General features: G+C 31.3%; 1 protein-coding gene across 2 annotated transcripts in view; it reads left to right on the top strand.

Annotated features, from left to right (window-relative positions):
• MYOM2 (myomesin 2) overlaps positions 1-14,925 on the top strand; it is a 152,830-nt gene that overhangs the window by 112,364 nt on the left and 25,541 nt on the right. For both annotated transcript variants that reach the window (XM_074209536.1, XM_074209537.1), the window contains 6 exons: positions 2,948-3,092; positions 3,210-3,269; positions 6,224-6,291; positions 9,868-9,981; positions 10,315-10,402; positions 10,960-10,998. In XM_074209536.1, the coding sequence (XP_074065637.1) occupies positions 2,948-3,092; positions 3,210-3,269; positions 6,224-6,291; positions 9,868-9,981; positions 10,315-10,402; positions 10,960-10,998 (514 nt within the window). The remainder of the gene's footprint in view (positions 1-2,947; positions 3,093-3,209; positions 3,270-6,223; positions 6,292-9,867; positions 9,982-10,314; positions 10,403-10,959; positions 10,999-14,925) is intronic.

Below are 14,925 nucleotides of genomic sequence, written 5' to 3'. Positions count from 1 at the left end.
GCTTAGTGCTATAGACAACTTTCTAAAATGATTAAGATTTGAAAAGGGTATTGTTCTGCATAGATGGATGGAGTTCCCTCATTGGGGGTCTCTTTATTGATGAAATTATATTCCAAGAAAAAAAAGATATGACTCTCATCCATAGATATCTGAAATTTAAAGTCTGGTTAATGTCTCCCAAAAGGAAGATGACTTATCTTTAAAAAAGAACTACATTACTGAGGAAGTGAGTGCTCTCTAGTGCTCTCTTTGCTTTCTTTCAGTTATTTAAAAACATAACACTAACAGTGAACCCAAGTCTTAGACATGGAGTAAAAGATTCTTAGTTCAATTTTTTTCCCATTTATTTTATTTTACAATGTAATACTATATTTTACCATGTAGTCATTTACAAATTGTTTTACTCTCTCTGGGCCTCACTTTCCATATTTGTAAAATGACTGAGTTGGACTAAATTATTTCTGAAATCCATTCCAACTCTAAATCCTTTGCAACTTAGCCTAATTTAGCACTATTTACATATATTATTTGATTAACATTTTCCCTACCTGCCCTTAAAACTGATGTCATGGCTACACAGCTAATTTTCCAAAGTGCAGCTGTCCTATTTCACTTTTTTAATTAGTAACTCACAGGTGACTTTTACATTTAAAGATTGATGCTATTTTGTGAAAGTCACATAAAAGCTCGTATTTATGGCACCCATAAAATCATTGAACTTTATCTTGCTGCATATTGGTAATAGAGAACAGTCTAATTATTTTCTAAAACTGGCCCAGACACTGCAGTGTAGGTGCTGAATACATTTCAATAGACTATTGTATTGTTGAGAATCTTATTTGATTCTTGATGTCAGTGAGAGTTATATATTTTTCTTTCTTGAATCTAATTAGAATAAGAGTTGCATTCTTAAAGATCCTTGAAAAATGCTTAATGTAATCTGAATAGGAACAATTCAGTTTGTAGATTTTGAAAATTTTACCCTTGGTGTTTAAAAGCCTAGATTTTACAGGCCGAAGAGAATCAAGGACTGGGGAAAGGCATCAGACTGAACACAATACTTTTTTTCATATTATATCTTTTTCTTGACTCACTCTGTATCTTGATAGTTAAATTTTGGAGCTGAGTCATCTAATTGTCTCTCTTGATAATAAACTCATTGTTCATATTTTCTCTTTTTAATATTCACAACTTTAACCTCTTTCACCTACATATCTTTGAACCCTGCTCCTCTTTTCTTATGATTCCAATCTCCTTTCCAGTTTTCTGAGATACATAAAGTTAAGTGATCTTACACAAATATATAATTTGTGAATTGCATTCATATTTTATGATATGATGATTTCAATTTTAAGAATAATTTTCCAGATTTACTGGAAGTCAAACTTCATTAGGACTTTATATTACAAACAAAACAAAGCAACACCCCCCCATCTCAAATCCATATTTTATTAAACTTCACATGAAACATGGCCAGTGGTCTCAAATAGTGTTTTACGAAGTGAAATACAGAGGATGAAAAGAGTGGTGTTATTGAACTGGGTTGGGGGCAGTCTCTACTCTGTAATCAATCAATCATCAAGCATTCCTTCAGTGCGAGCTCTGTGATGAGTATTTTTGCAGAGATGTGATTCTGCAGGTCTTTCCTGATCTCCACTCCTAGTTAGACACAATGACCACTCCCTCAGAATGGTTTTGCTATATTTACATTTATTGATTTGTGTACTCATGGTATTCTTTTAGTAGAAAGTAATGTCTTTAAAGTAAAGGGATTTCTTTTTCTTTGTATTGCTGTATCATTGTTAATATAATAAAATATATAATATAATAACAAAATGATAATATTAATATCTAACTTTTAAATACAGTCTTAAGGTTTCCAAGGTGCTCTGCATGTTTTATTTTTTGAGCTTCAAAACAAATAGGTACTATTATTATCCCTATTGTATAAATTAGGGAACTGACAAACAGCTAATAAATATCTGAGGCAGAATTCAAATTCAGATCTTTCTTATTCTAGTTCATACAATCTATCCATAACACCACCTCGCTGTGGTCTTGTGGTAGGTACTTAAATGTTTGTGAATTAAATTGGATAGACTGTGTGGTATTTTTAGGTGTTAGAGATCAGAAAAAGAGCTAATTAAAATTGTCAAGAAGGATTTTTGGAGAAGGTAAGATATAAGCTGAACTTTAAAGAAATGAGGAGAATGAAGAAAAGGTGGTTTTACAGTCAAGGGAAAGATGTAAGAATAATCATAAACTAGATAAGTTTGAATACATTTTAGTATGGAAGGAGAGTATTGGAGCATAGGATTGGACAGAAAACAGAGTTAGACTGATTTTAAGAGTAAGCTAGGAAAGTTTACATTTATTGAGAGGGAAGGTAGATTAACTTTGTAGAGCCCATATAAATTTGCTATTGTGATAATATTGACATTTAAATATACTATAATTGAACTGACATTGAAATATTGATATAAATATGCAAAAACATCCTTTGCTGAGTATAGTTGCAGCAGAGAAGTATGGCAAAGTTCATGTCCCAAAGTGATTTCCTTTAGAAAATAACATGAGTTTAGCAAATGTTCTATTCCACTTAGCATTCTTTTTCCATTTCTACAAATAAAATATTTTCTAAAGATGTTCTCTTCAAGCTTTTGAAACAGAATTTGGATCTGATAGCTTCAAATGAAAATCTGCATTCCCTATTTACCATAGGATTTACCAAAATATTTTGTAAAGAAAAGTTCAGTCTCTGTTAACTTCCTTTTAGGTTCAATAGATAATGTGACTAGTTGATGTAAAAGAATATATATATATATATATATATATATATATATATATATATATATATATATGTCTCTGTGTGTGTGTATGTGTGTGTATATATGTATAAATGATAGAGTTACATTGGGCAATTTTACATTTTGTCTCTTCTTTTTAGACTCACAGAATTAAGTGTGATAAATCAACTGGCATTATTGAGATGGTAATGGATCGATTTACTATTGAAAATGAAGGCACCTACACTGTGCAGATTCATGATGGAAAAGCCAAAAATCAATCTTCATTAGTTCTCATTGGAGATGGTATGACACATCCATTATTAGTATGGGCCCATAAAAGCCACTTTAGGACAAATATATTTGAATAACTAAATGACTAAATGCTATTTCCTTTCTTTTCATCTCAATGCTTAATTTTAGCATTTAGAGCTGTCCTGGAAGAGGCTGAATTCCAAAGAAAAGAATTCCTCAGGAAACAAGGTAAATAGTTCAGCGTGATATTCCCTAAAAGACCCAAATTAAACTAGAAGTTCTATTCAAAGTAAGACCTATATAATGCAAAGTAGTTCTAAATGAAGAACATGTAAATGGTCTAATTTCCTTAAGAAGAACTCTATTTTATTAGATGACTATACTTAGCCTTAGCAAGGTGCTCCTGAGATCCTAGTCCTCAAATTTCAGTCATTTATAGAATCTTTTTTTCTGTCATTTTTCCTAATGAATCATAAAGTTGTCTTTATGTCTTTGAAATATTTTTTAAAAAATCTGTCCCTTCCTTTCCACTGCTGTCACCACCACCCTTATACAGACCCTAATCACCTTATGCATATATTACTTCAAAACTTTCCTAACTAGTCTCTCCAGTTGCATTCTCTTCACCTTCTGTCTACCCTAAACATGACTGCCAGGTTAATTTCTCCAAAAGCTGTAGTTCTATCATTCCTTTCTTCAGAAACCTACAAAATAAAGTGCCAACTTCTCAAACTGTTCTTTAACAGCTTCTCCAATATGTTTCATTTTTATCTTTGTATTCTTAAGGCCTAGCACAATACCTAGCATATAGTATAGTATAGTATAGTACAGTATAGTATAGTATAGTATAGATAACAAGTATTTATTTAATATTTACTATATACAGAGCAATGTGCTTATATAATTGGTTGAAGATTGGGAATTTAAATTTTAGATAAAACACAATCCCTGCCTAATTGGGTTTGTAGTTTGTCATGGGGTGGGAGTTAATTAATACAATGCTACTTGTTATAAATAGGGCATTTAAAGGAAGATGGAGAATCTCAGGAAAGCCCTGTAGAGAAGGTAATTTCTGAGTTGGGCAGCAGAAGACAGATAAAAATGTACAAGATGAAAAGGAAGGAAGATTGTTTCACTTAAGGGAAATGGTAAAGAAAGGGAAGGCACTTCTTTCATAGTGCTCTTCAACATAAAGTCACCATTTCTTATTGTCTTCTGATCTCTTTGTTTGTGTTCCTTTGTGTAAAGACTGTTCTATTAGGAGACCTTCACCCCTCCTAAATGTCAACAAATTCTATGCAAACTTCAAAGTCTTTTTTTCAGCCCCATGTCCTCATTGCAGCATTGTCTTTCCAAACCCATCCTCTGTTAACTCCTCTTTCTTTAATATCCTATACCACTCTTTGCTCTACTACTTGTGGCTTTAAGGGAATTCATACTCTTTGATTGTTAGTTGATGATTATTTCAACCTGCATTATGTCTTCCCAATGAAATATAAGCTCCCTCTGGGCAAAGACCAGATGCATTTGTGCATTTTTTCTGTTTATTTTTCCTTTGGGCCATATCTTATGCTTCTTTTAAAACTATCATAATACTGAATATGGTGCTGACTACATAATAGTCCTAAGCAACACTTGTTGAACTGAATTGATAGGTGAGTAATTACACTGAATAAAAAAAAAATCTGCAACAGAACTTATATTATAACCACTTCCAGGAAAATGTTCTTTTGCAGATAGATTGGCCTACCTTCAAACATCCAGATGGTACCTGAACAATTTTATTGCATCCATTTGAAAAATACTTTTGAGTTTTCACAGAATCACAGAATTTCAGGATGAGAAATAGGCTTAAGAATTTTAGTTAGATGATTTTAAAAAGCTGTGAAAGTCATTTTTACTAAGCAGAAATTTTCTTATTTCATTTATTTCAAGTTAGGTATAACTTGATATTTACTTTGCTTTCAGACCTCTTTTCAGAAATCATTATATGTATGTGGATAATATTGTTTAATTTTATTTGGTCCAGATGATGAGTTCATTAGAATGGGGAATCTCTGATATGGAGATTCCTCCCTTTCAATTCAGATAAAAAATTCATCTATAACTTAGGTCTTGTAGAGTTACTCTGGACCCTGAGGCCAAAGGTGTATGCTCTTGGTAGAGTTACTCTGGGCCCTGAAGCCCAGGGTTATATGCCCTTGGTCATATAACTAGTATGTGTCAGAAGCAAGACTTGAACCACGGTTTATTTACTGACTTCAAAGCTGGTCACAATGCCTATAACTATGGAGAAAATATAATTTAAATTCATATTTTATTATAGTCTCAAATATAATCCAGCTGTTCCTTTAAATTATATTTGCAAATGAAACCCAGAACACTTTTGCATACACAGAAGTAATACTGCACTATTAGAAAGTAGAATTCATTACACTTAGCATACCTCATGGAAATTAGATTTGTTTAATTTTAGTGTCACTTAATTCATACTTTTTGGTGGGCAACACCATTTTACATTATTCATTTCCATACTTTGGATCCCAGCAACTTAATGAACATTGAAGTTAATTTCTTTTAACAAACCACTATATTATTAGGAACATTTTATATATTCATTTAAAATAAGAAAAACAAACCATAATACTCTCCATGTTATCTAAATCTAAATGGTTTTATATATTATAGCAATACTAAGCTTTAATATTTTCCTATCATCCACTTTTCCAATTTATATTGTACAAACTATTTATTAAACAAACAAAAACTACTGTCATTTATTTTCTAATTCTTTACTTGTGAAATGTGATATGTAAGGAGCAGTGGTAGGTTAAAAGCTTGTTTATATCTTCTCTGCTAATTTTACCATTTTGGATGTTTTATGCATTAAGCTGCTGAATATTCAACCATAAATATGCTTTAAGCAACACAATAAAATGGTTTCAAAATTATTTTTTCCAAAGGGAAATAAATAGATATTGGATGTCTGTAAGAATGAGAGATCAGACTGTAAGTTTTCTACTTGGCAATACAAAGTCCAAAAAAGACTCAATACTAGGCAAACTTAGGTAGCCTGAAAAATAATTATCTTTCTTTCAAGTTGCACAACAATTTTCCTCTTGTTATAAATGCATTCATATTGGTTCCTTGGTATAAATTCATACCTTTTTATTTTCCCTTAGGTCCTCATTTTGCAGAGTATTTACATTGGGATGTTACAGAAGAATGTGAAGTTCGATTGAAGTGTAAGGTGGGAAATATATTAAGTATATGTTATGAATTCATTTTAGAATCCATTAAGATAGATTTTACATTAAAAATTTAGTTGTTGATTAATTCTAATAATAGTAATATGATGAGTTGTGAGCTTTGAACAAAATATCAATAGGTATTTTTATATATTTATTTACTTTTTATCTGTTCTAAGATCCTTCATCCTTATCAACCAAATAGATACTTGACTTAAAATTGTAAATGTTTCCTAATGAAAGTATTATATTAGTTTGGAATGTAAAAAATAAGAGAAAGAATACATTTGCTGTATTTTATGTAAAATTTTCGTTAGTTGAATTCAGGAAGGAATCTGAGGGCACGAAATTCTTTTTTTTAAACATTTTAAACATTTTAATTTTTCTTGCTTTTTTGCAATATGGCAAATAGAGAAATATTTTACATGATTTCACATGGTTAGTTGATATATATATATACAAATATATAAAAATTAAGGTATTTTTGTGGTAGTGGTATAATAGATAGATTGCTGTACCTAGAGTCAGGATGGCCTAGATTCATACCTTATTTCTAACACAGGTTGAGTGGCAATGACCATGTTATTTAACCTTGCTGAGGTCCAAGTTAGGTTTTTAAGATGTATTTGTTTTACTATCAAAGATTTATAATCAATATTAATATTTAACTGATGGATTCGATTGATATATTCTTTTATTGATATTTTATTTTTCCAAATATATGGTTATGTTTTCAACATTTATACATATACCTATTATAGTTTGAAGTTACAAAATTTCCTTCCCCCCTTTCTCTCCCCTCAGCAGCAAACAATCAGGTTAATATTGTATATACACATTTGTGTTAAAACATGTTTATAGATTAATCATTTTTGGTATGAGGAATTGGGATTAAGGGGAAAAATACACAAGAGATTTTATTTTAAAAAAGTTGAATTTAGTGTTTATCAGATTCTGAAGAGTTTTTGTTTGTTTGCTTTTTTTCTTCCTCTGGATGGACAATGCTATCCATTGTTGGTCTAATAGGGTTGTCCTAGTTCTCTGAACTGTTGTTGTTAATGTGTACATTATTCTCTTGGTTCTGCTCCCTTTGCTCAGCATTAGATTGCATAATTCATTCTATGCTTCTCTAGAGTCCAACCATATATGGTTTCTTATAGAACAATAATATTCCATAATATTCCATGTACCTTATTTGGCCATTCTCCAATTGATGGGCCATCCCCTCAATTTCCAATTCTTTGCCACTACGAAAAGAGCTGCCATAAAAATTTTGGAACATGTGGGACTTTTCCCAGTTGTTATGATTTCTTCTGGATATAGACCTAGAATTGGAATTTATGGGTCAAAAAGGAATGAACAGTCAGACTGCTCTTTGAGCATAGTTCCATAGTGCTCTCCAGAAAGGTTGGATCTGTTCACAACTCTACCAACAATACATTAATGTCTCAATCCTCCCACAACATCCAACATTGATCATTTTTCCCTTTTTTCTCATCTTGGTCACTCTGATGGGTGTGATGTAATATCTGAGAATTGTTTTAATTTGCATTTCTCTAATCAATAACAATTTAGAGCATTTTTCATATTCATATCCTTTGATGATTTATCAATAACAATGACAGTCTTATAAACTTGACACAATTCTCTCTATATTTTGGAAATGAGACCTTCATCAGAACTCCAAGTTGTGAAGATTTTTTCCCAGCTTTCTGCTTTCCTTCTAATTTTGGCAGCATTGATTTTATTAGTGCAAAAACCTCTTAATTTAATATAGTCAAAATAATTTATTTTGTACTTTATAATGTACTCTATTTCTTGTTTGGTTATAAATTTGTCCCCTTTTCATGGATCTGATAGATGAGTATTTCTTGGTCTATTGTATCTATAGTGAACCCCTTCATATCTGAATCCTATACCTATTTTGACCTTATTTTAGTTTAGGGTGTGAGATGTGGTTCTATGCCTAGTTTTTGTCATGCTGTTTTCCAGTTTTCCCAACAAATTTTGTCAAATAGTGAGTTCTTATCCCAGAAGTTATTGTCTTTGGGTTTGTCAAAAAGTAGATTTCTGTAGTCATTTACTACTGTTTCTTTTAAACCTATCCTAATCCACTGATCCATCACTATATTTCTTAACCAGTACTAGGCAGTTTTGAGAACCACTGCTTTATAATATAGTTTTAGATCTGTAGAGCGAAACTAATTCCTTTACATTTTTTTCATCAATTCCCTTGCTATTTTTGACCTTTTATTGCTCCAGATTAATTTTGTTACTATGTTTTTCAAACTCAGTGAAATAATTATTTTGTAGTTTGATTGGTATGTCAATGAATAAGTAATTTAATTTGGGTAGAAATGTCATTTTTATTATGTTAACTCCATCTAACCATGAGCAGTTGATATTTTTATTTGGAAGAAAAGCACTTTATAATTGTGTTCATACAGTTTCTGGGTTTGTCTTGAGATGTAACTATTTAATGTAATATTTAATGTTGTCTACAGTTACTTCAAATGTAATTTCTCTTTCTATCTCTTGTTCTTGGGCTTTGTTGTTCATACATGATTTATGTGAGTTTATTTTAAATCTTTCTACTTTGCTGAATTTGTTGTTTCAAGGAGTTTTTTAGATCAATTGATATATCTTTCACCATAACTTCAGTAACAACTTTTTTAGAAGCACTTTTCCCACACTGAAATAATAATAAATTGTAATTGTGAGCAAAGGGAGAAGAGAAATTATGGAGCAGAACTCTTTATCTAAAACCAACGCCTAAAAATATTTTGTCTCATGTTGCCAACCCATTCAGTGAATACTTTTAGTCATTTTTGCTCTTGCCACAGCAAGACTTTCTATTTCAAGTCCTCTGTAAATTTTAATCTACTGATGCTATTGTTTACTGTTTTACTCTAGATTAACACAAATCTCACAGCTTTTTCACTTGAATTAATCACTTTGTGTTTAGGTAGAATTCTTGACTGAATGAAAATAGAAAGTTCTTTTTTTTTGGTCTGGTTAGCACCACCAATTGTGGAGTGGGAACTTCCTCTGACCTGTAATGATAGAAAGTGTGATCTATGGCTCAAAATAGAAATTAAAAGTTGCATTTCATCTCATTAGTCACATAGTTCAAGTTCTAATCAAGCTCTCCAGGCTAGAATTGGCAAGAGAGTTAAGCCAATCTCTGTAAGTTGTTACTTGAAATGTTCACCCTTTACATATTCACTTATTTTACCCTTATTCTTAAATCCTATGCAGTTGTCTAGATCTATAAGAAAATATAATCATATTTAGAAAAAAATAGATTGAATAATGTCACCATATATGACATTGTTGGCCATTGTTGACAAATTTCATGATGTTGTGGGACAAAACCTCAAATATCTTTTGGCACAGAATAGAGATGGTTCAATTATCTCAGAAATTTTGATTTAGAAGCTTCCTTCCAACCCCCATTGCACTAGCAATATAGTATATATGAGTCAGTTGAATGTAACTTGCTAATTTGTAGTTCAACATCAAAAGTACATTGCTTTTGGAGCTCCAAGATAATGTAACTTGTGCTTACAATTTGATAGGTGGCAAACACAAAAAAAGAGACAGTTTTCAAGTGGCTAAAGGATGATGTTCTTTATGAAACTGAAGCCTTACCTGATCTGGATAAAGGACTGTGTGAACTTCTCATACCAAAGGTATGGTGATTTTTTTCCCCAGCAAAGACTGAAAATGGAAGTTAATATTTAAGATATTGACTCATAAATGCTACATTATTTATCACTTGAATAAGACTTTGGATCATATATATATATATATATATGTATATTTCATGAGGAATATTAGATAACCTGACTTCTATGTCTTTATTGTATATGACTCTATTATAGAAGTATGAGGCATTTCAGAGATCATATCCAGAATAATTCCTTTACCTAGTAGATAAACATTTACTAAAAAAGTGATCTTGTAGTCTCTACTCAGAGATCTTCAGGTTAATTTCATACAATTATAACATGCTTTATTTGTAGTTGTCTAAGAAAGATCAAGGTGAATACAAGGCAACATTGAAAGATGACAGAGGCCAAGATGTATCTACACTTGAAATAGCTGGCAAAGGTAATTTTTTAAAAAGACTTCCTTTGTTATATTAAAATAAAAAACTATATCCATTTACCCAATAGTGGGCTGTAACCATAAAATTACATTCATCTATGTTTTTAGATAGAAGACATTCTCTTATCAGATGTATTAATATAGAAAATATATTAGTTCTTTTGTTACCTTCAAAATTGTTTTGATGATTTAGGAAAAGAAGATATATTAATTAGTACTTTTGTAAAATTCTGTGACAGAGCACCAGTCTGGAACCAATGTTCCTCCTGTCATTGTCATTATGAAAATGATGCAAATAACATTGAACTGATTCAATTAAATATAGAATTAGATTTCTATGAAGTAAAATTTTCTCATTCTTTGTTTAAAAGATGGGAGACACTTGTCTGCAAAAAGATTTATTAGCCCCATAGACATTTTTATGACTAAATATTACTATTTTTATGTGCCATTTTCACACTAACATGATAATTTCCTGTATTAGTTTAATTGAATGCAAAAAATACTGCTTTCTGGTAAAATTATACATTGTAATGGTACATTTCCCTTTTCCATTTTAGTGTATGATGATATGATCTTGGCAATGAGTAAAGTCTGTGGTAAGTAAATACTTGATAATTTTAAGGATGTTTTTGGTGTTCAAATCACTATATCCTGAGACAGATATTTGCCCCTGTAAAGAGGAAAACTAATGAAATTCAACCCATGTCTTATTGGGAACACTTGATTCAGTTTCAGGGCTATGATCTGGGTTGGCTCTGAGATGTTATTTTAAATGAGGTAGACATTTTAATTTTATTTTCACTAATTAGGTTTAGAGTTCATGGTTAACAACTTCATTCAATTTGATTCAAGATTATTCAGATATTTATTTGCTTTGTGATTATTTGTAAGAAAAAATATTAGAAAAGTAGACACTTTAATATATTAGAAGCAGTATGGTATAGTGGAGAGAGGACTACTCTCAAAATTAAGAAAACTTGGGTTCAAGATCTGCATGTGATATAAAAACTGCATGATCATCTTGGGCAGGTAATTTAAATGTCTGTTTTCTCAGGCTAGTCTTAAAACTATTAAAATATAGCAATGATGTCAATTTACACTGTTAAGGGAACATCTTAGTACATGTTTTCTATGTAGTTTTCTGTAGAAATGGGTAATTAGAGGAACTTTGTTATAAATTCTAGAATGATATGTGGTATGGTGCTTCATGCTTAGAATTATATAACTTTGGAGCAATCAGAGATTGTCTATTTCATTCTCCACCTCTTCTCATTTTATGAATGAGGAAATGAGGTTGAAAGGGAAAATACTTTTTTTCAAAGTAATTTTAACTTTATAGAACTAAAAGTTTTTTGGACTTGAAGGTTCTTTTTGTATCACCTTGGAACCTGCATTTTAGTCTGGTACTTCTCTGACTGTAATCTTGTTAGTGTGAGCACCAATTTTAACCAGAACAGATTATATCTATGGCTTCTTATTCTGTGTGATACTTGTCATTCTCCTTCAATAATTCTTCAGTGGGAATTTGCCCAACGTTCTGGAGGTCTTTTCCTAGATATTTTAAGGGTATCTGTTGTTCAAAGACATCAAACAAATTGTCTATATGTTATTCATCCTTTTTCCAGGCAACATTTTCTGTATGATACCTTTTATACCATTTTTTTTCTGTGCAAGTCATCAATTGCATTCCTGGTTTAGACTATATTTTGATTCTTTTGAGGTTGTAGTGTTGTATTATTTGTAGACATGTACTATCATCATAAGATCATCTTGTTTAATAAATGACTTTTTGTATCAAGAAGCAACGAGATCACTGATAGCGCTGTACAATTACTTAAATGCATTTCAGGCTGCTCTCTTTTCTCCATTCAGTAATTAGAAAAGTGAATTGTATATTTCCAATGCTTGTCAAAAGAATTGTATTAGGTGTAATAGGTAGAGAAGTGAGCCTGGAGATAGGAACCCTGAATTCAAATGCAACTTCAGATACCTTACTGGCTATGTAGCCTTGGGCAAATCATTTGATCATTGTTTTGCCTCAGGCTTATCACCTGTAAAATGGGGACAATAATAACTCCTACTTAACAGGATTGCTGTCAGGTTCAGATGAGATATTTGTAAAGTGATTAGGATAATGCTTGACAAATAATAAGCACTTATAAAGGATATTATTATTATTATTAGCAATATTTATTCTTATTATTTGTGGGCCAAATCAATAAGCTGTCTAGTCAACTGATCATCATGTAGACAGTGTGTATTTTGAATAGACTTAATTTTTCCTTCATGGTTTTTAGGACCAATGTCTTTTGGATGGATGTAGTATATTGAACATTATTGAACAATCTTGTGGTGGTCTTTGACATGTAATGAACACAGCTTCATCTATAATTGGAAATAGCTTATGATTCTCATCATCAGGAATCTCTTATTCCATTTATTCTTTGTTTAGGACATCTGCCATGACAGTGTTGGTTATCTTTTGTCAAGTATTTACTTCTCCAGGCTTATAGTTTGCTTTGATATTGATGATGAGATTTATTATTGTGTCCCTCTACCTCATTTAAAGTACACTCCTCATTTGACTTCACAATCTTAAAATTTATCTTGTATACGTATAATTTTATCTCTAAACAGTCTAATGAAAGAGATTCTCTCTAAACTATGAATTGAATGAGAAGGAAAGGGCTTTTAATTAATGGGTCAGACACTGCCCCAAGAATAATGAGTCCTCCTTTTGAGTGTAAATTAAGCCCCTTTAAAGGTACATTAACTTTGGTATTCCACTAGGGTACCATTTTCCTAAAAAGAGTGCTATAAGGTATTATTGTTCCAATAGCCTGAATGGTACTGCATTGAGAAAGCTAATTCACATCTAAAAAGATCTTATATGCCCAAATGATAGTTTTCTCTCAATTTACTCAAATAAGAACAGATTTAGATCACAGTGGTAATTTTCATGAGGACTTTTGTGGTAACTCTTGCACATGCAAAGCAAGATCATCACATTAAAACAAACAAAAACACAAACCTCAAGTAAAATAATGTCTCTTGAAATTTAGCTCATTCATTTTCATCACTAATCAGTGGTTCTCTAATATTTAAAAAGGAACCTCATTAAAGCTAACCAAAGAATAATAGATCTTGGATCACTCTTGAAATATCTAAATGTAATGATGATTAATGCTATCCTCAATGGAAGGTTGTAAGTTATGTAAATGTTGATTTACAAGTCACATCATACCAGTTATTCTGTAAGAGTTGGTTTGTATTCTAATAAACAATAATTTAGCATACTTGGGTATAGCTAATATCAAGAGATGCAATTATGGTAGAATGTTAACTCCTTGAACATAGGGACTATTTTGTTTTTGTTTGTGGTATCCACCCAGTGACTGGTATATTGTGCATAATATATGCTTGTTGAATCAAATTAAATCCAACAACATCACTCCAAGAAAGTATTGAGATGTTTTAAGATTAACATTTTAATTTTTTCCAAAGTATTGGAGCATATTTTCAAAGTATAGGTCACATAGCCAGTAAGGTGTCTGAAGATGAATTTGAATTCAAGGTTCCTGTCTCCAGACTCAGCTCTTTACCTATTACTTCGAATATAAGTTCTTTTGACAAGCATTGGAAATATACAATGAACTTCTCTAATTACTGAATGGAGAAAAGAGAACAGCCTGAATCGCATTTAAGTTTTCGTAATTTTGTCTGTTTTTTAAGTTAGAGAGAGCATATAGTATTTCCTGTACCATTTAGAGTCCAAGTGATATGTGTGGCTTCTGTGACCTCTATTTTTAGAGTATTCACATTTTTTCTTAATGCCACAATCAATGAAAAAAGAGAATTTGAGATGTGAGACATAAATGTATCAGCTCCCCCCCCCCTTTTTTAGACATTTTAAAAAATAGGGAGGTGTGATCTTCATTAATTGATCTTTAAATTGTAGCAATGCAATTGATTATCGTGAAAAGAGGAGGGTCAAAAAAACTCATCCTTAGCAGAGCAAAGTTGTCTGAGGAGTCTAGTTACTTGGGTAGCTTTCTTTGTCTATTCTTGTTTGTACTCTTTTGTATTCTATGTGTGCCCTTGGGAGAGGCCTTGTGCATTGGACTATGAATAAAGCTGTCTGAAGCATAAATACAGAATGATGATGGTAATGAGGTGATGACTGTATGTCATTGGGTCACTGACAGCTACTTTCTTAATATTTTCTGAGACATTCCTTTTTTTTTTTTTGGTTCACAGCATCCAGGCTTACAATTACTCTGTAATCACCATATTATTATTATTATTTAATTATTTGTATATTACAATGAAATACTCTACATTTATACATTTCATTTATTAGAATTTCATTGGGATAATTTGAACATAATATATTAATATTAATAATGTTTTTTGTCTCACCTCAATCTATTCATCTTCTGCTGGATAACTACCTTGAATACTTCTGTCAACAAGCTATTATTCATAAGCCTCAGTAACTGTCAGAAGACTGTGCTATGTACTTG

The sequence above is a fragment of the Macrotis lagotis genome, chromosome 1 (assembly GCF_037893015.1).
Source record: "Macrotis lagotis isolate mMagLag1 chromosome 1, bilby.v1.9.chrom.fasta, whole genome shotgun sequence".
NCBI lineage: Eukaryota > Metazoa > Chordata > Mammalia > Peramelemorphia > Peramelidae > Macrotis > Macrotis lagotis.
Note: the sequence above shows the minus strand (reverse complement) of the source record. Positions and strands in the feature narration are given on the sequence as shown.